The 23038-nt window shown below is 39.8% G+C and overlaps 2 protein-coding genes across 8 annotated transcripts in view; both read right to left on the bottom strand.

The window, feature by feature from the left end:
• Positions 1-108: 108 nt before the first annotated feature.
• zfyve27 (zinc finger, FYVE domain containing 27) lies at positions 109-20878 on the bottom strand. Of its 7 annotated transcripts, XM_079812822.1 has the most exons (15): positions 20769-20863; positions 20670-20692; positions 17314-17544; positions 17054-17124; positions 13171-13357; positions 12935-13030; positions 11214-11326; positions 10874-10995; positions 10686-10757; positions 6836-6856; positions 6650-6670; positions 3989-4130; positions 1516-1562; positions 1343-1424; positions 109-1254 (listed from the first exon to the last, which is right to left on the bottom strand). In XM_079812822.1, the coding sequence occupies exons 3-15, from the start codon at positions 17541-17543 to the stop codon at positions 1187-1189; spliced, it is 1272 nt and encodes a 423-aa protein (XP_079668948.1). In that variant the 5' UTR covers position 17544; positions 20670-20692; positions 20769-20863; the 3' UTR covers positions 109-1186. The 7 variants fall into 7 exon arrangements, with proteins under 7 accessions (XP_079668948.1, XP_079668949.1, XP_079668946.1 ...); XM_079812823.1 differs by lacking the exon at positions 6650-6670 and having other exon boundaries at positions 20670-20695; positions 20769-20878; XM_079812820.1 differs by lacking the exons at positions 6650-6670; positions 6836-6856 and adding an exon at positions 5750-5806 and having other exon boundaries at positions 20670-20695; positions 20769-20849.
• Positions 20879-21425: 547 nt separating this feature from the next.
• Positions 21426-23038, bottom strand: part of LOC307123939 (NACHT, LRR and PYD domains-containing protein 12-like) — a 61233-nt gene continuing 59620 nt past the window's right edge. Inside the window, exons 12-14 of the mRNA XM_079812804.1 lie at positions 22465-22635; positions 21936-22348; positions 21426-21845 (exon numbers count right to left, since the gene is read on the bottom strand). Of these exons, the coding sequence (XP_079668930.1) occupies positions 22342-22348; positions 22465-22635 (178 nt within the window). The 3' untranslated portion in view covers positions 21426-21845; positions 21936-22341. The remainder of the gene's footprint in view (positions 21846-21935; positions 22349-22464; positions 22636-23038) is intronic.

The raw sequence follows: 23038 nt of genomic DNA, 5'->3' as shown, positions 1-23038 counted from the left end.
TTTAAGATAAATGGCAGTTAGACAACGGTCATAACGGTCGCGTGGGAAGAACCGCAACTTTTAGGAACGGCGCAAAAATTACTCAATGAAACTCCACACGGTAAAATTTATATTCAGATGATTTATTACTGTAACAGTAGATTCAACCAAGGAAATAGATGGCGTTATACCATGGATAACTTACCCAACACATTTGAATTTCATGTTTAAATAGCAGTAGTAGGACATTCATAGCTCTAACCGTTAATACTCTGGTTTTACATTCAACCATGGCTTAAAGACAAACAGACGGAAAAATAAAACAATATGACAAACATAGCTCGATGTGAACAGGAGAGCTCACAAGTTTGCTGAAAGACTAATATGGTGGCATTATTTTTGATTTTTATAAATGGTTACTGAGGAGGATGTCCCAAAAACAAACATACATATAAAAGTTAACATTTTTCCAGATAAAAACTATGCAAATAAATTATATAATCAACACTCATGGGTTAAAGCAGGTAAGCAGCTAGCAGAAGGTTTATAAATTGTAATGTTTGAGTTTAGTCAACAGGTTTATAAGATAAATTAATTAACTTATTTTCTTTATAAACCATTGGCCAACTCAACTTATGAGATTTGACAGTACATGAAAAAATATGAACCTTCTGAAATGCTCAGATCCATTGATTTTGCCATCCAATGCGACAATGAAAATGACCAGCATCATTTCCATGGTCTTGTTCTCCTCTTTAGGATGATTTGTTGTCATAGATAAACAGGGCCCTCGACATTAACTTGATTTCCCACCAGGGTTCAAATTCTGGAAAGTGACGTTATAATAAGGGTTGATGAAACTACAGCATCTGATATCGCAGCAAGGTGAGGTCCAAGTAAACCAACCAATCTTAATGAATTAGATTTGACTGGGGGAAAGCAGCATATTCCAAGGAAAAGGTCACCATTTACCGTAAAAGACCTCACGTAGGGGGTCAGGAATATTAAACAGACAAAATAAAAGTCTGAGGAACCTCAGGAAGAGTTGAAGAAACCAAAGAGGCAACATAAGCTGCAGGATTTCGGTCCTCTGTGTGAAATGAAGGAACCTCAAGAATCACTGAAGCAGCCATTTTGTGGCCCACCCCAAGTTTCCTTTACAGGATTGCGATGGTGGAAGATTGATTTTTCAGGATGATGGCCAATCCTACTTGGTGCTGAGGAATGTATTGCACATAGAACAAACAAACACAGTCTCTCTTTGGGCTTCAGGAGCTAAACATTCAGAGAAAGAAAAAGAACAGGGTGTAAAATCGTCTTCCATAAAAAAAAAAAGAAATTGGCAAAAATTTTCCACTCATACCTGTGGCTCCCATACTGGATTTGAACACTTTATACGAGCAACAGCGGGAACAACAACTGGCACCACAGTTACTGCAGTTTCTCTAGAGAAATTAAATGATTATCGGTGAAACATCATGACACAACAGTTAAAACGGAAAAACATGTTAACAGAACGAGGATCAGAAGCCATACCCTTTTCTTTAAAACAGAAAACGCTGAATTGCACTGGAAACAGTTTCCTGAAGACGGACAAAAAGACAATACGGTTATAAAGAGATATACAGGCATGTGAAAAAGAAAGGACACCCCTTTGAATTCTATGGTTTTACATTTCAGGACATAATAAAAATCATCTGCTCCTTGGCAGGTCTTAAAATGAGGTAAATACAACCTCAGATGAACAACAAAACATGACATATTACTCCATGTCATTATTCATTTAACCCAAAATAGTCCAAAATGGAGAAATCATGGGTGACAAAGTGTAACCTTTACTGCTTCCATCTCCATAAAAGCAGAAGTTTGGGCATTTTGCTGGTCTGCAGTATTCAGGTGTGTGTCAACACAATGCCAAGGAGGAAAGACATCAGCAATGATCTTAATGGAGCAATTTGTTGCTGCCATCAATCTGAGAAGTGCTATACGGCCATTTCCAAACAATTTGAAGTCCATCATTCTACAGTGAGGAAGATTATTCACAAGTGGAAAACATTCAAGACAGGTGCCAATCTTCCCAGAAGTGGACGTCCCAATAATTTCACCCCAAGGTCAGACCGTGCAATGCTCAGAGAAAATCGCAAAACACCCGAGAGCTACACCTCAGACTCTACAGGCCTCAGTTAACATGATAAATGTTAAAGTTCATGATAGTTTAGTAAGAAAAAGGCATGTGCTATGGCATGTTTGGAAGGCAGCAAAAAAAATGGCAGCACAGCTTAAGGCCTGTTCACACCGGGGCGATTTTCGTGCACGTTTATCGCCAACGTTTAACGCCTCGTGACTAAACAAAGGGCGCCAATGTGAGTATGAACACCGACGCGCAAAACGCCAGGCGTAAAAGTGTAATTTTTTAAAAACGCCTTGGGTACATTTTTATGTTTTGACGCGGCGCGTTAAAAACTGGCCGACCAATGAGATCGGCGCTTTTGTTCACGTGCCTGGAGCTGCTGAAATTACAGGAAATTACAGGAAAACACGACTTGGTGGCGCTCAAGCACAAAACGGTCTCGCCGAGCACACATTGATACGACGAAGAAGGAGTAAGTAGACAAAGAAGAAGATGAGCTGCTAATGCTGCTTGCCAGTTAGCAAAAGTGTGTGAATGCTTTTGGCCATAGATATACATAATAAAGGCTAGATGTCTTACGGCGGAGTCTCTAACGTCATCACCGGCGGCCATCTTGTGGTGTGGCCATCGGTTTGGCTTCTTACAAACGTTATTAACCTGGCTATAATTCTGGATGCTTGAACAAATTATGAATAATCATTCATAAGTATGCAGTGTCATAACTACATCTCTGACGTTTATAACAAGCCAAACAGTTTGAAAATCGGTAGAAAATTGAGAAAGATATGGTCATTTAAAAAGTACATGCACCATTAAAACACAATGTTACGAGTGAGCGAGCTGACTGTGACAAGATGGCCGCCAGGTGCGGACGTCGACCTCCATTGGCCAGCAGCGCGGACGAGACATCGAGCCTTTATTATGTATATCTATGGTTTTGGCAAACAAAAAACCATAGATATCTCTCTCTCTTCTTCTTCTGTGTGGCAAGCGAGTGTCAGAAGCGTAAAGTGCCGCAGCACCACCATCATCTACTGAATTTGAACATTCACTCGGCGCATCGCCAGTGAAAATCGCTTGGGTGTGAACACTCAAGACGCGCCGGAAATGCTGGCGATAAGCGCGCGCGATATTCGTCCCGGTGTGTACAGGCCTTTAGGTTTGCAAAGTTGCATCTGAAGATCTGATCTCAAGAGTAAATAGCTTTCCGTACCAGCTGGTGGCAGTCGTCTGTTTTCGTTATTCAAAGCGGGAAACCGGAAGAGCTACAGGGATATAAACAAGGCACTGGTTCGCTAGCAGAACAGCCAATCAGAACGATCAGATGGCCCGACTGACCGACAAGCGGCGGCGCCGATTCAACATGTCGAATCGGCTGAAAAATAGCCGACGGTGAGACGCAGAGAAAACTTAATTGGCCAACGCACGAAAACTGCCCGACGGCCGACCATCACTCGGTGTGTTCCAGGCTCAAGAGAACTGTGCATAAACAAATGCCGACAATTCTCAATAAACTGAAGCAACGCTGTAAAGAAGAGCAGGCCAAAATTCCTCCAGAAACGAGGCGAGAGACTGATAAAGTCATACAGAAACAATTACTTCAAGTTATTGCTGCTAGTGGCTCTATAAGCAACTGAATCATAGGGTGTACTTAGTTTGTCACACATGGCTTCTCCATTTTGGCTTTATTTTTGTTCAATAAATAATGAGAGTGTAATATGTCATGTGTTGTTGGTGAGGTTTCTTACCTAATTTTAAGACCTGCTGAAGATTTTTTATTATGTCGTGATGCGTAAAACCACAGAATTCAAAAGGGTGCACTTTCTTTTTCACATGATTGTATAATATGGTGAAAAACAAAGAGAGCTCCATAGTAACCGGTGGCGTTGGTAGGGACCCGCTTGCGAAGTTTTTCAGTAAGTTTGGACACTTTACTGCGGATGGGCTCGTTTCTGCTCAGCAACCCGTTATCAGAGATGGTGTCAAACTCAGGAACAACCAAAGACACGTCCTCGTCATCCTACCGGAAACAAACAAACACACACACACACACACACACACACACACACACACACACAGAGTTAAATGAATCATATTCAACTTCTGTGGAGATGAGAAGTGACAGACCTGAACCCATTAGCGCTCATGTTCAGCTTGAAACCAAAAGATCCTCCATCTTCCACCTTTACATGACAAAACCTGCACACAACCTTTAGCAAAAATCCCACACTGACATTTTTCACATATATATATGGGTCAATGACATTCATTTTTTGCCAGACTGATTAGTTCAAATATTCCTGATATATTTCAAAACATCCATTGAAAATGGTTAAAACTCATGTGCCAATGTGGAACCAATCAGATCATTCTTCAATGCGTCATTGACCCACATACATAAATCAGTGCACTGTACTTTTGACGGCTCACTGTCCTCGTGTGAAGGTTTTCTCTCGGTGTTAGTTCTGTTCTGTATGTAGAGGGCTCTGGGTTTGGAGATCAGATTTACCGAAGTCATTACAAACAGACGAATCCCTCGGCCTAGAGCGGCACATGTGACGACTCCTGTAAATCTGAGCCCATGTTTGTTGCTGCTGAGCTTCACTTCCTGCAGTCATCCGATGACTGGTGAGCGGTCTCAGATTTCTGTGCCGTACAGCACTTAAAGAAATGCCGCTTTTTTTGACAATAGGCTCATTTTCCAGCTCCCCTAGAGTTAAACAGAGTTTTACTGTTTTCGACTCCATTCAGCCGATCTCCAGGTCTGGCTGTAGCACTTTTAGCATAGCTTAGCATAGATCATTGAATCTGATTAGACCGTTAGCATCTCGCTAAAAAAAATGACCAAAGAGTTTCGATATTTTTCCTATTTAAAGTTTACTTGACTCTTCTGTAGTTACATCGTGTACTAAGACCAACGGAAAATGAAAAGTTTTTAATTTTTCCAAGCAAAGTTCCTTGATTATTACGCAGGAATGAGAGAATAGTTCCTCGCCATATCAGGCTAAAAAATCACAACTTTTCATTTTCCGTCTGTCTTAGTTCACGATATAACGACAGAAGAGTCAAGTTTTAAATAGGAAAAATATCAAAACTCATTTGGTCATTTTTGAGCGAGATGCTAACGGTCTAATCAGATTCAATGAACTATGCTAAGCTATGCTAAAAGTGCTACCGCCAGACCCGGAGATCGGCTGAATGGAGTCGAAAACGGTAAAACTCGACTGTTTAACTCTAGGGGAGTCGGAAAATGAGCCTATTGTCAAAAATAGTGGCGTGTTCCTTTAACGCCATTATAACCCCACAAGCCCTCGAAATACAGCCTCTAGTGAAGGTTGGGCATGTCTCAGGTCAATTATTCAACTCAGATGCCAAATTGGACACATTCGCAAATGCATTTTGTAATTCGGAGTACCTCTTAAATGTACAATGAATCAGCCCAACTCCTCACTATGATTGTTAGTGGACATTCCCAAACATTTTCAGCATGAGTTTGAACCTCACTAAAGAAACCTTGACCTGGAGAAAGAACCATTTCCTGTAAGATCACTGTTAATAGAAGCCACCGAAATGAATAAAGGCACGAGGGGGTGCGGTTAGAACACCTAGAGATCATGATTGACAGGTGAGCGTGGGCACCTTACGGGCTCTCCATCTCCTCCGAATCTTTGGTAGCAAATTAGCTACAGGCCTCACCTACATTCAAAACACGGGCCGGACACTTTTACAACAGTCATGCCCCTTATGACAAAATACATTCACTATTATTCTTTCAAAAGAATTAGGTCTGGGTGGATCCACTGCACGTTTCATCACTTGACACATTAATACTAACTTTTACTATTCTATTCTATTTATTTATTTTTGTATTTATTAAAAAGAAGCCTTGACACGTGTACTGTGCTAGACTAACATCAGCGCACATACATATTGTTGATTTCATTGCTTTTATTGTTCTCCTAATTTGTAAGTTGCTTTGGATAAAAGCGTCTGCTGAATGATTAAATGTGTTCATGGGTTAAATGAGATGCATCTGAAATTAAATTCACACCTGAACACACACAGTCAAGACATACAGGTGAATCTCACAAACACATTTACAGGTCACATTTCACCCCATAATAAACTATATTCTGCTTAAAGAAAATGAAGCATACATTAAAAAAATCAAGTGTGCATAATTATCATGGAAATAAAGTCAAATACACTATTGGTCTTAAAAAGAGCATCTTTTTGGTTAAGCGAAATATATTATTTATTTTTTGATTGTAATTTTATGGTGAAGTACGACACGTCAGGTTTTGTGAGATGCACCTTACATTGGCAGACTAAAAATTAATAATCATACACTAATATCCACATCTTACATACATAAACATGTGCACATGCATTCAGAGCATATAAATTGATGCAAAAACATGCACACACACACACACACACACACACAAAGACAGTTCAGTACAGGATGTGTCTTCACTTGGTTAGAGCTACTGAGGATTTACTCAAATATGAAATGCTCTCAGTTACTCTACTACTCACCACTAAAGCCAGAGGAGTTTCCTTGGAGAGCAGAGTAGAGGTCAGAGGTCAGACATGTACACATACACACTACTAAATCTGTTTGGTTAATGAGAAGGCTGATATCGACTCATGTTCTCACACACACTATTTGCACAGTCTATGTTGATGCTATAAGTCTCCACGCCACTAGAGGGAGCTACTTACCGGCAACACAAGCTGAGATTCCTTGAGCAGGCAAACAGCAGAAATGAAAGAACATGTCAGAAGCAGAAAACAGACAGAAGGACAGACAGATAGAGGTTTTCCTGACCTCTATGGCATCTTTAAACTCATCGTCAGATGAAAGAACAATAGATAGATAGAAGGATTGATGGATGGATGATAGAAAGATAGACGGATGGGTGGATGGATGGAAGTATGGATAGACAGATGGATAGATTATAGATGGATGGATGATAGACAGATAGATGAATGGATGGATAGATTATAGATGATGGATGGATGATAGAAACAGATGGGTGGGTGGGTGTTTGGATGGATGCATAGACAGATAAATTAATGGATGAATAGATTAGATGGATGGATGATAAAAAGATAGACGGATGGATGGGTGGATGGATGGACGGACGGACAGGTGGATTAGATGGATGATGAATAGATAGATAGATAGATAGATAGATAGATAGATAGATAGATAGATAGATAGATAGATAGATAGATAGATAGATAGATAGATAGATAGATAGATAGATAGATAGATAGATAGATAGATAGATAGATAGATAGATGGATGATAAAAAGATAGACGGATGGATGGGTGGATGGATGGATAGACAGATGGACGGACGGTGGATTAGATGGATGATGAATAGATAGATAGATGGATAGACAGATAGATGAATGGATGATGAATAGATAGATAGATGGATAGACAGATAGATGAATGGATGATGAATAGATAGATAGATGGATAGACAGATAGATGAATGGATGATGAATAGATAGATAGATGGATAGACAGATAGATGAATGGATGATGAATAGATAGATAGATGGATAGACAGATGGATGGATGGATGATAAAAAGATAGACGGATGGATGGGTGGATAGACAGACGGATGATGGATGGACAGATGGACAGACAGGTGGATTAGATGGATGATGGATAGATAGACAGACGGATGGATGGATGGACAGACAGGTGGATTAGATGGATGATGGATAGATAGACAGACGGATGGATGGATGGACAGACAGGTGGATTAGATGGATGATGGATAGTTAGACAGACGGATGGATGGATGGACAGACAGGTGGATTAGATGGATGATGGATAGATAGACAGACGGATGGATGGATGGACAGACAGGTGGATTAGATGGATGATGGATAGATAGACAGACGGATGGATGGATGGACAGACAGGTGGATTAGATGGATGATGGATAGATAGACAGACGGATGGATGGATGGACAGACAGGTGGATTAGATGGATGATGGATAGATAGACAGACGGATGGATGGATGGACAGACAGGTGGATTAGATGGATGATGGATAGATAGACAGACGGATGGATGGATGGACAGACAGGTGGATTAGATGGATGATGGATAGATAGACAGACGGATGGATGGATGGATAGACAGGTGGATTAGATGGATGATGAATAGATAGACAGACGGATGGATGGATGGACAGACAGACAGGTGGATTAGATGGATGATGGATAGATAGACAGACGGATGGATGGATGGACAGACAGGTGGATTAGATGGATGATGGATAGATAGACAGACGGATGGATGGATGGACAGACAGGTGGATTAGATGGATGACGGATAGATAGACAGACGGATGGATGGATGGACAGACAGGTGGATTAGATGGATGATGGATAGATAGACAGACGGATAGACAGGTGGATTAGATGGATGACGGATAGATAGACAGACGGATGGATGGACAGACAGGTGGATTAGATGGATGATGGATAGACAGACGGATGGATGGACAGACAGGTGGATTAGATGGATGACGGATAGATAGACGGACGGATGGATGGACAGACAGGTGGATTAGATGGATGATGGATAGATAGACAGACGGATGGATGGATGGACAGACAGGTGGATTAGATGGATGATGGATAGATAGACAGACGGATGGATGGATGGACAGACAGGTGGATTAGATGGATGATGGATAGATAGACAGACGGATGGATGGACAGACAGGTGGATTAGATGGATGATGGATAGATAGACAGACGGATGGATGGATGGACAGACAGGTGGATTAGATGGATGATGGATAGATAGACAGACGGATGGATGGATGGACAGACAGGTGGATTAGATGGATGATGGATAGATAGACAGACGGATGGATGGATGGACAGACAGGTGGATTAGATGGATGATGGATAGATAGACAGACGGATGGATGGATGGACAGACAGGTGGATTAGATGGATGATGGATAGATAGACAGACGGATGGATGGATGGACAGACAGGTGGATTAGATGGATGACGGATAGATAGACAGACGGATGGATGGATGGACAGACAGGTGGATTAGATGGATGATGGATAGATAGACAGACGGATGGATGGATGGATGGACAGACAGGTGGATTAGATGGATGATGGATAGATAGACAGACGGATGGATGGATGGACAGACAGGTGGATTAGATAGATGATGGATAGATAGACAGACGGATGGATGGATGGACAGACAGGTGGATTAGATGGATGATGGATAGATAGACAGACGGATGGATGGATGGACAGACAGGTGGATTAGATGGATGATGGATAGATAGACAGACGGATGGATGGATGGACAGACAGGTGGATTAGATGGATGATGGATAGATAGACAGACGGATGGATGGATGGACAGACAGGTGGATTAGATGGATGATGGATAGATAGACAGACGGATGGATGGATGGACAGACAGGTGGATTAGATAGATGACGGATAGATAGACAGACGGATGGATGGATGGACAGACAGGTGGATTAGATGGATGATGGATAGATAGACAGACGTATAGACAGGTGGATTAGATGGATGACGGATAGATAGACAGACGGATGGATGGATGGACAGACAGGTGGATTAGATGGATGATGGATAGATAGACAGACGGATGGATGGATGGACAGACAGGTGGATTAGATGGATGACGGATAGATAGACGGACGGATGGATGGATGGACAGACAGGTGGATTAGATGGATGACGGATAGATAGACAGACGGATGGATGGATGGACAGACAGGTGGATTAGATGGATGATGGATAGATAGACAGACGGATGGATGGATGGACAGACAGGTGGATTAGATGGATGATGGATAGATAGACAGACGGATGGATGGATGGACAGACAGGTGGATTAGATGGATGACGGATAGATAGACGGACGGATGGATGGATGGACAGACAGGTGGATTAGATGGATGATGGATAGATAGACAGACGGATGGATGGATGGACAGACAGGTGGATTAGATGGATGATGGATAGATAGACAGACGGATGGATGGATGGACAGACAGGTGGATTAGATGGATGATGGATAGATAGACAGACGGATGGATGGATGGACAGACAGACAGGTGGATTAGATGGATGATGGATAGATAGACAGACGGATGGATGGATGGACAGACAGGTGGATTAGATGGATGACGGATAGATAGACAGACGGATGGATGGATGGACAGACAGGTGGATTAGATGGATGACGGATAGATAGACAGACGGATGGATGGATGGACAGACAGGTGGATTAGATGGATAATGGATAGATAGACAGACGGATGGATGGATGGACAGACAGGTGGATTAGATGGATAATGGATAGATAGACAGACGGATGGATGGATGGACAGACAGGTGGATTAGATGGATAATGGATAGATAGACAGACGGATGGATGGATGGACAGACAGGTGGATTAGATGGATGATGGATAGATAGACAGATGGAAGGATGGATGGACAGACAGACAGATAGATAGATAGATGTTTTCTGACCTCTATGGCGTCTTTAAACTCGTCGTCAGGCTCCGCCTCCTCTGCCTCCTCAATGTTTCCAGGTGAAAGATCCTGAACAGGAAGTGCATTCACAGAATACGTCAATCTGGATGCAGTAGCGCAGACAGGAATAACCTGTCATCTAGATGTGTGTTTATAGCTGCAGCAGGAGTGTGACTCTCTCTCACCTCCACACTGGATGGAGTGGGTGTGCGTTCCAGCAGGTGTGCCTGATCTGGGTCACACGGCTCGACCTCCTCCTCGGGCTGGACCCGCCTCGGGTGAACAAACTCCTTCAGCTCCAGAAGAACTAGAGGAGAGACAGGAAATCAGGTGGAAATGTCTATCCTAATGAATACAAATACTGATGTGCAATGTGTATATGTTTATTATTTAATATTTGGCTATCAGCGTGACGTCTGGTCCACACTGCAGCTTCCTCTGGTCAAGACACGCCCACTCCGACAAGAGACCAGCTGTAAAGTTCAGCATTGGCATGCCTGAGGCCGAGGCCCTGCCTTCACTGACCTCTGCAGAAGTCTCTGTTCCACAGAAAGAGGGCGCTGTTGAGCACACACAGGCTCAAACCCACCGGGACCGCACACAGCAGGAGAAACGCAGTCAGCAGGGAACCGTAAAACCTACACACACACACACACACACACACGTCATATCACAGAAAACACGGCGCAAATAAAACAATACATGTATGAATAATACAAGTTAAAGGAATCTTGGTAACAATTTCTGAGAAATTCTCTATCAAATCAACCAAATTTAGAAAATGTTTTGATTTATTTCACATTTTTCCTGAAGACAGACAAACATAAACAAGGATGAAAGCCCAATTATTAAATGTCACTGATGCATATTGAAACAGTTACATTTTTGACTTGGGTTGCTGTATCTTTTCTAGCTGATCCGACTTACGATTTTTATTAAACGGACGATTAAAACAACGAAAAGTCCCAAGTCAAAACTTTTGTACAATAAGACTTATAGAGTATTTAAGCTGTAGCTATCAAAGCTTGACGACTATCCTAGGACAATAGGAGATAATCATGCGAACAACATGCTAAATCATGTTAACAACATGCTAGAACACGCTAGCAAAACATGATAAATCAAGCTAGCAATGTGCTTATTCATGTTAGAAACATGTTAATTCATGTTAGCTGTGTGCCAAAACATGCAAACTTGCTAATTCATGTTAACAACGTATCAAATCATGCTAGCATGTGAGCAAAATGCTTATTCATGTTAGCAATGTGCCAAAACACGAAAACATGTTAATTCATGTTAACGTGTTAAATAATGCTAGCAACATGCTAATTAATGTGAACAACATGCTAATTAATGTGAGCAATGTGTCAAAATACGCTAACATGCTAATTCATATTAACAACGTATTAAATCATGCTAACAACATACTAATTCATGTTAGCAACATGCAAATTCATGTGACAACATGCTAATTCATGTGAGCAACATGCTAATTCATGTGAGCAATGTGCCAAAACACAAAAACATGTTAATTCATGTTGACGTGTTAAATAATGCTAGCAACCTGCTAACTCATGTGAGCAATGTGCCAAAACACGCTAACATGCTAATTCATGTTAACAACGTATTAAATAATGCTAACAACATGCTAATTCATGTTAGCAACATGCTAATTAATATGAGCAAAATGCTTATTCATGTAAGCAATGTGCCAAAACACAAAAACATGTTAATTCATGTTAACAACGTATTAAATAATGCTAGCAACGTGCTAATTCATGTGAGCAACATGCTAATTCACGTTAACAACGTATTAAATCATGCCAACAACATGCTAAATCATGCTAGCAATGTGTTAAGTCATGCTAACAACACGTTAAAACATGCTAGAAACATGCTCATCATGCTAGCAATGTGCTAATCATGTTGGAAAAACATGGCAAACATGCTACTAAACTTTTGTTTACTAAAACCTTCAATTTTCAAGCTTTTCAAAGTTATTTTAAACTTTCAGACCTGGCTTTGTCAAGCCAACATCAACGTTTGTCATCAAACTTTCCTCATCAAAAACACTCTTAGAGTATTTCATGTCATATTATCATCATTATATTATTGAATGTTTTTGTGGACAGTGTGGTTAAAACCAAGTTATCACCGTTTCACTGAAGTAACAAAGTCATAATAAAGTACCAACTTTACCGTGGCAAATCTTCACAAAGGAAGATCCGAACTGGTGTGATACTCACATGGAGGACACGGCGTGGCTCTCCCAGTGCAACACTTTATACACAGACTCTGCGTACACACACGCCTGGGTCAAGAGGTCGTCTATACGCTTCAGCCTGTAACACACACACACACACACACACACACACACACACACACACACACACACACACACACACACACACACACACAAGCCTTGATCTCTCAGTCTCAGTGCTGACGTCATCACTCAAACGTCACAGTCCCGTCCACTCACATGCCCTTGACCTCCAGCATGGCCTCCTGTTTGCTCATGTGGACCGTCTGCAGGTCTCGCCGATGGACCGCATGGTGTTTCTTCTTCTGCACCGCCACCTCGCTGGTCGCGCCCTGGCAACGGTTGCCAAGGTAACCCAGCACAGCCGGAGCAGAAACGGCCAGCAGCAGCAGAGACACCCATGCGCCTGAGACAGAGGGACGGTTGAGTTCATCTTCTCTTCATTGGGCATCTCTCTGATGACTCCATTTTGATATTTATATAACGAGTGCTGATAACTGCATGATTGACTGTTAAGGCACAGCTCTACTAGATTCATGTTGCACACATCACTCTTTTTCTTCTCAACTAATACAATTATTTAAAGTTAAATCAATATTTAATGCACATTTATTTAATAAGCTTGATGACATGTGGTCATATGGACATTATCACCAGAAATATGTTCAGCTTTCTGTCCTGATCATAAATTAGTTTCTTGTGTTTATATTTATGCATTGCAATATTATGTAATGTAATGTGCATATCATGTAGCTAAGCAAACAAATGTCATGCCTGACATGAAATTATTCAAATTTGACAGAATATAAAAAGGTTTGCATGTTTGTTTGTTGTAGAGCATCATATTTGATACATCAGGCTTTTATGATTCATCATGTAGTCTGATAAAGTGAGAATATGAAGGTAAAGTACAGCTCAGTAATACAGCGGAGCAAAATATGCAATTTGGTGCAGATGCTGATATTTATATGACATTCTGATCGCTTATAATGTAAATTTAACAAGATCTTTATAACAGTACGGCAGATATTCGCACAGAATGCATATAAATACAAGTCGTCACTATGGTTGGGTACTGTTCACATTTTCACCGGTATCGGTACCGTTTTTCGGTACTTTAGGGATGTTTACATCAATAACTACAAATAACCTGTAAGTCATTTATAGAAGTGTTATTGACATTATGCCAGAGCTGCCCTGGTCTATGCCTGCCATTGTCCGTGATGTTTATTTACTGTAATATTTACTAGTAAATAGTAGGTTACTAGGTACTTAATTTAATTAATAAAAACACCATTTTTTTATTTATTTTTTTATTTCATTTCTATGAAAAGATTTCCCACAAATTATGTGTTATGTATTTCTGGTAATCAAATAAAGACATAAGATCTTAATGTAATTTATCTTTTAATTTAATGAAACTTTTTTTTGCACAACTGAGCTTTATACGGTTAAAATTAAAACATTAAAACAGAAAAAATTTATTTATTACTTAAAAAATAAAGTTGATTATTATTATTACATTAGTGTTAGTATTATTAATTGAGACGTATCTAAATTCTGCTTTACAACAGTGATGTATTGGTTAAACCAGACTTTTATTTTGACGGGTTGCTGTGAAGACCTTTGAGTTTCTGTGTGTTTATGATATGACGGTAGTTTTTCTCAAATGAAACGGTAAAATGCTCATAAAGTGACTCTCTGTGGCTCTGGAGATGACGTTTGTGCGTTCATGTCCTCATATGAGACGGCAGAGATGGAAAAACGCAACCGTCATCGTAATAGTGAGCACGATAGTGAGTGAGTGTGTGTGTGTGTGTGGTAAACCGCGCTTCTACGGCATTCATTCGTACAGAGATACGCAGGATTCGTATTTAAATAGTCTTTTTACAGTTTCATATTCACAGAGACTCATCTATATCACCAGATGTGTTCTCAGGTACCGAAATTTGGTACCGACTGATTTAATGTGAATCGGTACTCAGTAGTACAGACGAAATTCGGTCGGTGCAAGTGTTTTCTGCTAGTTTCAGTCAGATGCAGTTATCATTTTCACATCCAGCTCCACATTTAAATTGCAATGCGCTCGTACCCATCTGTTCACCCATGGGCGTCTGGTCTGAAAACCCTCATTTATCAACAGTGTGTATAAAAGGTTCAATATTTGGTCCTATGAATGAAATTTTGAATATGCCCATATAAAACATGCACATAAGCACATAACTCTCCCAGTATGCTCTCCCAGCTGCGCCAAGGGAACGCTCGCTGCTGCTGCTGGACTCTAAACACTGCACTACTGCTTGATTTGAAGGCCTTTTGCCCTGTTGATTATAATAAATAGGTCTAAAAATTATGTTTATTGTGTATGACTGGTCAGTAATGTTCATATTTACATTTAAAAAGCAGACTTAAAAGTAACTTAAAAGTTACTAGTAACTAATTACTTTTGATATTCAGTAATTGGTAAAGTAATTCAATTACTTTTAAAAGAAGTAACTGTAACTAATTACTAATTTTCAGTAACTTGCCCAACACTGATGATACATATATTGCTCAATACTTGCCAGCATTTCATTAATAAAAGTGTAGTTCTTTAAAATGCATCCAAATTACAGCAGAGCGCAACCGTACGGTGCTCTGCAGTGGTCAAAAAGGATTTTGAAGTTATTTATTCTTGAAAACTAAGAGATGTGGATTCAGACAACAATTAAATTACCACACGACCTTGGTGTTTGTCTAAAACAGTAGGTAATTCAGCCGGGGATTTTTACGCGGGTGGTGGGAGAAAAACACTGACATTCTGGATTCGCACGGCAAAATCACTGTCAATGATGAAAATATTTCGGTAAGGGAACTGGATGTAGGTCGGGTCCAAGGAAATAATTACATCCAACATTTGTCACAGCTGTCTTTTATAGGGTTTGACACCAATTACGCATCACATTTAAAACTACAAAAATGATAAATTGAGTGTTTTATAATTAAAGGAAACTGTTTAGTGCATACTGTGACACTCTTAAATGCTTTTTATGTGTAGTGCCGCTATTCTACCAATAGATTCTCTGCGTAAGCATGCTCAGAGGTGTGCGTATATTTACACACCTTTCTACGTATAAGTACAAGTTGGTGGATCCCACACTTCGCGTGAAACTGTTCTTACGCACAAATCTGTGTGTACGCACCGCTGGTAAATAAGGGCCCAGGTGTGTTCAGGAGCATTGTTGGAGCGTTGCTATTTTGAGGAACTGAAAAGGACTGTGCCATTGAGCAACAAAAACCTGCTCTAAAGTCAATAGCGCAGTATTTTTAGTGTTGTTTAAAGGGTGTGTTAATAACATGCACCTATAGGCGGGTGCACAACACGTGTACACTCTGATTATTACACACACAGGGATGCGCAGCAGCACACAAACATGCCAAATATTAAAAATGAAAGGATTACAATGTAAAAGATTATTATTGTGTACATACAGATAAAAATGCCTACATGTCATAATGGATAGTCACTGCATGTATCAGAATTACCCATCTCTATGAAATTGGCTACTTATTTAACCAATCACTGCAATACACACGTGTATTTAAACTGACTCGGAGTCATCAGAGTGCATCTGTCTTTTAAAGGGAATGGGAGATGAGACTCTGATTGGTTTATTGCATGTTACGCCCAAAACACACCCATGGCTCATTAGGAGATGAGGGACGACACTTTTAGATCATGCGCCGACAGTTTTTCCCGTCGTTAAACTAGTAAAAGTGGATTCGGACACGCCTAAGTGCATCTGCGCCGTCTTAGTAAGATGATATTTAAATGCTTAGTTTCATGATCAAAGCTCTGTAGTTTTAAAACATATAACGCAATGCAATACAATGATGATTGAACAAATAAACCTTCCTCAACAGAAGGACTGTAGTGGATTGAGTGCAACAGGTTTTACAGCAAAGTTTTCATCATGTTGATCATCTAAAGTTCTTAGAAATGTGTGTATCAAATATAATACAGTCGGCTTTATAGGCTTAACCTCACTTATTATGCCATAACTGTTCCTGTGTGAGAATATTTGTGCACATGGTCCTTTACGGCCATCTCCTCGAGTCTCACCTTCACTCAGCGTGAGGAAGAGGATGTTGAGCAGAACGCAGCTCATCAGGGAGCACAGCGGCATCCTCCACCTAAAAACACAAAGCCTCAGAGCTGAACACTGGGAACACACAGCAGCACAAATCACTCAGAGATGCGTTTATCACAACAACAGCACAAGCCTTCTGAGGAATCACATGATACAGTCGCCTAAAGCACAGGCAGAAGCAAAGCCAGATGTGTCAGTGCAGTCAGTGGGATCTCTGAGGGCCGCCTCTCACCCGAGCAGGTACCGCAGCACCTCCAGCGTGTCTGTGACGGGCTCCAGGAAGATGCCCATCCGCTTGAAGCAGATCACCATGTTCAGCAGGTCAAAGGTCAGAGCTCTGGGGCTGCCCAGCTCAGAGGCGCTGTCTATGGAGGACGAGTCCTTGGCGGGCAGATGGGTGAGTTTGGCCCGATCGCCGCCCGTCTGCGGGAGCTCATGAGGAGAGGAGGCTGTGCACTGCATGCTGGGAGATCAGAGAACACAGAGAAAGATTGAGTTTATCTCTATACACACGTGACAGTCAAGAGACTCACATCTGTGAATGACATTAAAACTCATTCCTGCAGAGAAAGCCTAAAGCTTCATCAGATCAGCAATGTCTAATCCAGCATCTTATTTATTACTGTGACAGGGTTGCCAACTCTCACGCATTTGGCGTGATACTCACGCTTTCAGGCTCTCACACTCTCACTCTGCTCAACTTAATCTCACGCCAAATTGCCAAACCTGCTTTTGATATTAAACAAAGTCTAAGCTTTTACATTTTTTTTAAGTTTTAATGCGAAATTCAAACAATAAATAGCGTTTTGGCGCAAATATGGCATAACAGTTAAAGCCAGAGTGTTGAAAAATGGAGTTGCGACATGCTCTCATCTCCCGGCGGCGCGCGTGGTCACGTGCTTCATGGAGCTCTCAATACTTCTAGCGCTGTGTCAATACTTTTGAATGGCTTGATACACAACAGCTCCACTTTACAGGTGTTTGCAGCAAGTTTTGGTAAACAGTACAGCATAGTGTGCATTGATTATAACGTCAACCATTCAGGATCGTTTTATAATGGAGAGTGATGGAGATGCAACAATGTTAACATTAATGTTAATGTTTTTTATTGTATTTAGCCCTCAGGTATTCCTTACTCATTGGTCACACTCATACTCATTGATGGTCAAATGTGACCGTACACCTTAACTATTTTTCAATTGAATAAATGTTCTATATTTTACAACCCCAAATCAGAAAAAGTTGGGACAGTATGGAAAACGCAAAAAAAGAAAAAAAAAGAAGTGATTTCTAAATTTACTTTGACTTGTATTTCATTGCAGACAATATGAACACAAAATATTTCATGTTTTGTCTGGTCAACTTCATGTCAATTGTAAATATGCATCCTTTCCTGTCATTCAGACCTGCAACACATTTCAAAAAAAGTTGGGACAGTAAAGCATTTACCACTTTGTAATGTTGCCATTCCTTTTCACAACACTTAAAAGACGTTTAGGGACTGAAGACACCAAGTGATGAAGTGTTTCAGGTGTAATTTTGTCCCATTCTTCCTGCAAACAAGTCTTAAGGTGGGCAACAGTACGGGGTCTTCGTTGCCACACACTCTCTATTGGAGACAGGTCGGGACTGCAGGCAGGCCAGTCAAGTACCCGTACCCTCTTCCTCCGCAGCCAGGACTTTGTAATGTGTGCAGAATGTGGTTTTGCATTGTCTTGTTGAAATATGCATGGACGTCCCTGGAAAAGATGTCTTCTTGAAGGCAGCATATTATGCTCCAAAATCTCTATGTACTTTTCAGCATTAATGGTGCCTTCACAGAAGTGCAAGTTACCTTTGCCAAGGGCACTGACACAACCCCATACCATGACAGACCCTGGCTTTTGGACTTGTTGCTGGTAACAGTCTGGATGATCCTTTTCTTCTTTGGTCCGGAGCACACGGCGTCCATTCCTCCCAAAAAATAACCTGGAATACTGATTCATCTGACCACAGTACACGTTTCCACTGTGTGATGGTCCATCCCAGACGCCTCCGAGCCCAGAGAAGTCGACGGCGCTTCTGGACACTGTTAACATAGGGCTTCCTTTTGGCACAGTACAGTTTTAACTGGCATTTGTGGATGTAACTACGTATTGTGGTACTTGACAAAGGTTTGCCAAAGTAGTCCTGAGCCCATGTGGTGATATCGCTTATAGATGAATGACGATTCTTGATGCAGTGCCGCCTGAGGGATCGGAGATCACGATTGTTCAGCTTAGGCTTGAGCCCTTGTCCTTTACGCACTGAAATTCCTCCAGATTCTTTGAATCTTTTAATTATGTTATGCACTGTTGAATGTGAAATATCCAAATCTCTTCCTATCTTTCTTTGAGGAACATTGTTTTTAAACATTTCAATAATTTTCTCACGTATTTGTTGGCAAACTGGCGATCCTCTGCCCATCTTTGCTACTAAAGGATTAGACCTTTCTTGGATGCTGCTTTTGTACCAAATCATAATTACAATCACCTGTTGATATCACCTGTTTCAAATCACATCATTATTTAACCATTTTACCTCATTACTAGCCCTAAATTGCTCCTGTCCCAACTTTTTTTTTTAAATGTGTTGCAGGTCTGAATGACAGGAAAGGATCATATTTACAAATGACATGAAGTTGACCAGACAAAACATGAAATATTTTGTGTTCATATTGTCTGCAATGAAATACAAGTCAAAGTAAATTTAGAAATCACTTCATTTTTTTTTTATTAGCGTTTTCCATACTCTCCCAACTTTTTCTGATTTGGGGTTGTAGTTCAATAATATTTATTGAATATTTTGATATATTTTGGTACTAAATACTATTTGTGCAATAATTATGGTCCATTAATGACCACTTAAAATATTTTTCTTCTAATATTTTTCTTATTTATATTACAATTAGTATAGTAGTTAAGGTTAAACTAGAGAATTCTTATTCAAAGAGGCAAATTAGAGTCATTTTGTGGCTCGAAAAAAATAATTTTCATTTGTAATGCCCACTGGTGCCTTTATGGCTCTTTAATCAATATACATGTATCTAATCTAGTTTCTCAAAAAAGTATTGCAGTTTTGCATTTTAATAAATATTTAGATATGATCAAACACTACATTTATTTAAATGTGAAATTTTAAAATGTTAATAACGTACATATCCTTATTTCCTTACATGTACAGTAGTCTATGAATTGATACTGAAATCGATATACCGTCGTATACCGTCAGCCCCTCAACAACATCACATCTGATGCTTTAAAACATCTGAACATAAGTAAGACTCATTTCAACTGATACGAAAACGAACCATGGTTTTATTATAGTAAAAGTGTAGTAACCATGTTTTTTGGATTTGATTACAATTTTTATAACCAGTTTCTGTACCACAAATTCCATGGTTAAACTATGGTTAGATTAGTAACCATTGTTCATTTTCGTAAGGGTTAAACTGATTTTAACACAGCTGAAGACTGTTTAAAACAATAATACATTAACTTCGTATGAAATATTAATAAACACGTCATATAAGAATATAACATAAGAAGAAAACACAAGACAACGACATACCTTTAAATCCTTCAAAAAAGTGTCTTCTGTCCACTACAGAGTCATTAAACAGTCTTTAATGTTAATAATAATAAATAAATATAAGATTAATCAACTTACAAATGTATAAAAACGCTTTATTACAGCCTGTCTACCGACTTCTACTTCCGCAATTCGCAGGCATGAGTGTAGATGTCAGAGCACGAGGATTGAGTGACAGGAAGAGGAGAAGAGTGCCGAGCACATCGATCGGATTTATTCCTTTTTTTCCTTATAAGATTATCACAGAGAACACAGAATAGGCCTATAGCTATTGTCAATAAAGGACACTTTTGTCAGCATCTGCATTCTATCTGGTTTGTAATTCTGTAATTTATTCTGTTTGTGTGTTCGGTGGCGTCTTTAAAGCTGAACTTATTTTCTTAGATAACTAAAGTAATGTTCACTCATGTTATTATTGCTCAGGTTATTTTTTGCGGGTACAATCTTAATTATTCATTTGTTTGCTGAGATTGTGTAGCCATATCTTTCCTGCCATTTATTGAATTACTAATTACAAACATCTACAATTCAGTGAAGCCATTACTGTGAGCAAATATCGCGGACTTTTGTGTTGAAGATACAATCTAATTGGCCTAATTTACATGTAATAACGTCATGTTTGTGCTGAAAGGAATGACAGATTCAATGTAAATAATCAGTAGCTGTTTCTGAAGAGATACAGGCTTTTTTAAACAACAATTTTCATCATCGTCATACCATAACAGTGCAATAATACGCCACGGTCCTTCAGTCTTTCAGTCCAGATTAAGAGCCAAGTCCTTGAGCACATGTACTGCTTTTAAGTTTAGAGAACTCAATGGACTCAAAATATATTTTCATCTCAAGTTTAAAAACTAAACAAAGAAAGAAACAGAAAAATAAGATTTATAAAATAAATAGAATTTTTCTTTTCACCTTCATGAAAACCAAAAAGTTAATTTCTATGTAAATTCAAAATTAGGATTCACATAACATTTGATAAATCACATATATCACACCCAAATGTCACTGTGAGAGAGCAATTCCACAATAAATGTAAAGTAGATCCAGGTTTCTCTAAACAGAAAGAACAGAAGGTATTAATATCATTCTTGAGTCTTCTGCAATTCTCAGGTGTAGCACTAGCACACATTTGCACCTTAACCATTTGACTGACTACACACACACACACACACACACACACACACACACACACACACACACACACACACACACACACACACACACACACACACACACACACACACACACACACACACACAAAGAAATAAAATAATAATGTGACTGGCAAATATCCTCTTCAGATGAATCTCAGGAAGACATTTGACGGACATTAAAAGCATCATCATCATCATCATCATCATCATCATCATCATCATCATCATCATCAAACCCTATAAAACCTCCAGTTTCCTGAAACACAGATGAAACTCAGCCCTGAAGTTCATTGGCTGTTAATGTGTGATTGTGTTGAGCTGCTCACTTCACAGAGATGGCTGATAAAAAAATCAATTCACTAATGAATGAGAGTAAGACTTTATTAGATATCACACAAAAATAATGTACAGTATATACAGTAAAGTCCAGTAAAGGTCATGTGACTTCAGTGTTGATGATGATGTCTCTATAGTGGCTCCATATTCACCAACATTTAACATCTGTCAGTAAAATAAAACACAGTAACATATGCATTAATGCTGACGATCTGTTCAGAGGATTGACTAGTTCAAATGACATTATTATATGATATGATATGATATAAATCAATACTTACTGCAGTGTCTCCAGTTTATGATGTGGATCATCTTTTAAAGCAGAGAGACTCTTCACACTTGCACGTGTTAGATTATTCCCAGACAGATCCAGTTCTCTGAGGTGTGAGTTTGATCTCAGAGCTGAAGTCAGAGCAGCACAACCTTCATCTGTGATCTTACAGATCCTCAACCTGCAGAACAACGACACACACTTTAATCTCTCAGTTCAGCAGAAACTACACAACCACAGAGAGACTGAGATATCAAACACTAAATCTGTGTGGGTTTAATGCTTTTATTACTCTTGTTGACTTTTGCTTTATTGTGTTTTAATGTAAATTACGATCTGAAAAAAATATATTAATCCCTTTTGTAGATTTGTTTGTTGAATATTCGATCTGTATTTAATATTAGAAAAATAAAAATACTATTTGAATTTTACTGTTGCTTTGCTGGCCGTAAATGCAGTAAATCCATGATAAATCCCACTAAAACTCTCAGTTATGACTAAATCCACTGGGTGGCGCTGTGGAGCGCGTTAATAAGAGGATTGTATTTGATCACCACATAGGGCCCTATCTTGCACCCAGCGCA

Source organism: Gobio gobio (assembly GCF_949357685.1).
Source record: "Gobio gobio genome assembly, chromosome: 3".
Classification (NCBI taxonomy): domain Eukaryota; kingdom Metazoa; phylum Chordata; class Actinopteri; order Cypriniformes; family Gobionidae; genus Gobio; species Gobio gobio.
The sequence above is the reverse complement of the archived record's forward strand: the minus strand, read 5'-3'. Positions and strand labels throughout refer to the sequence as shown.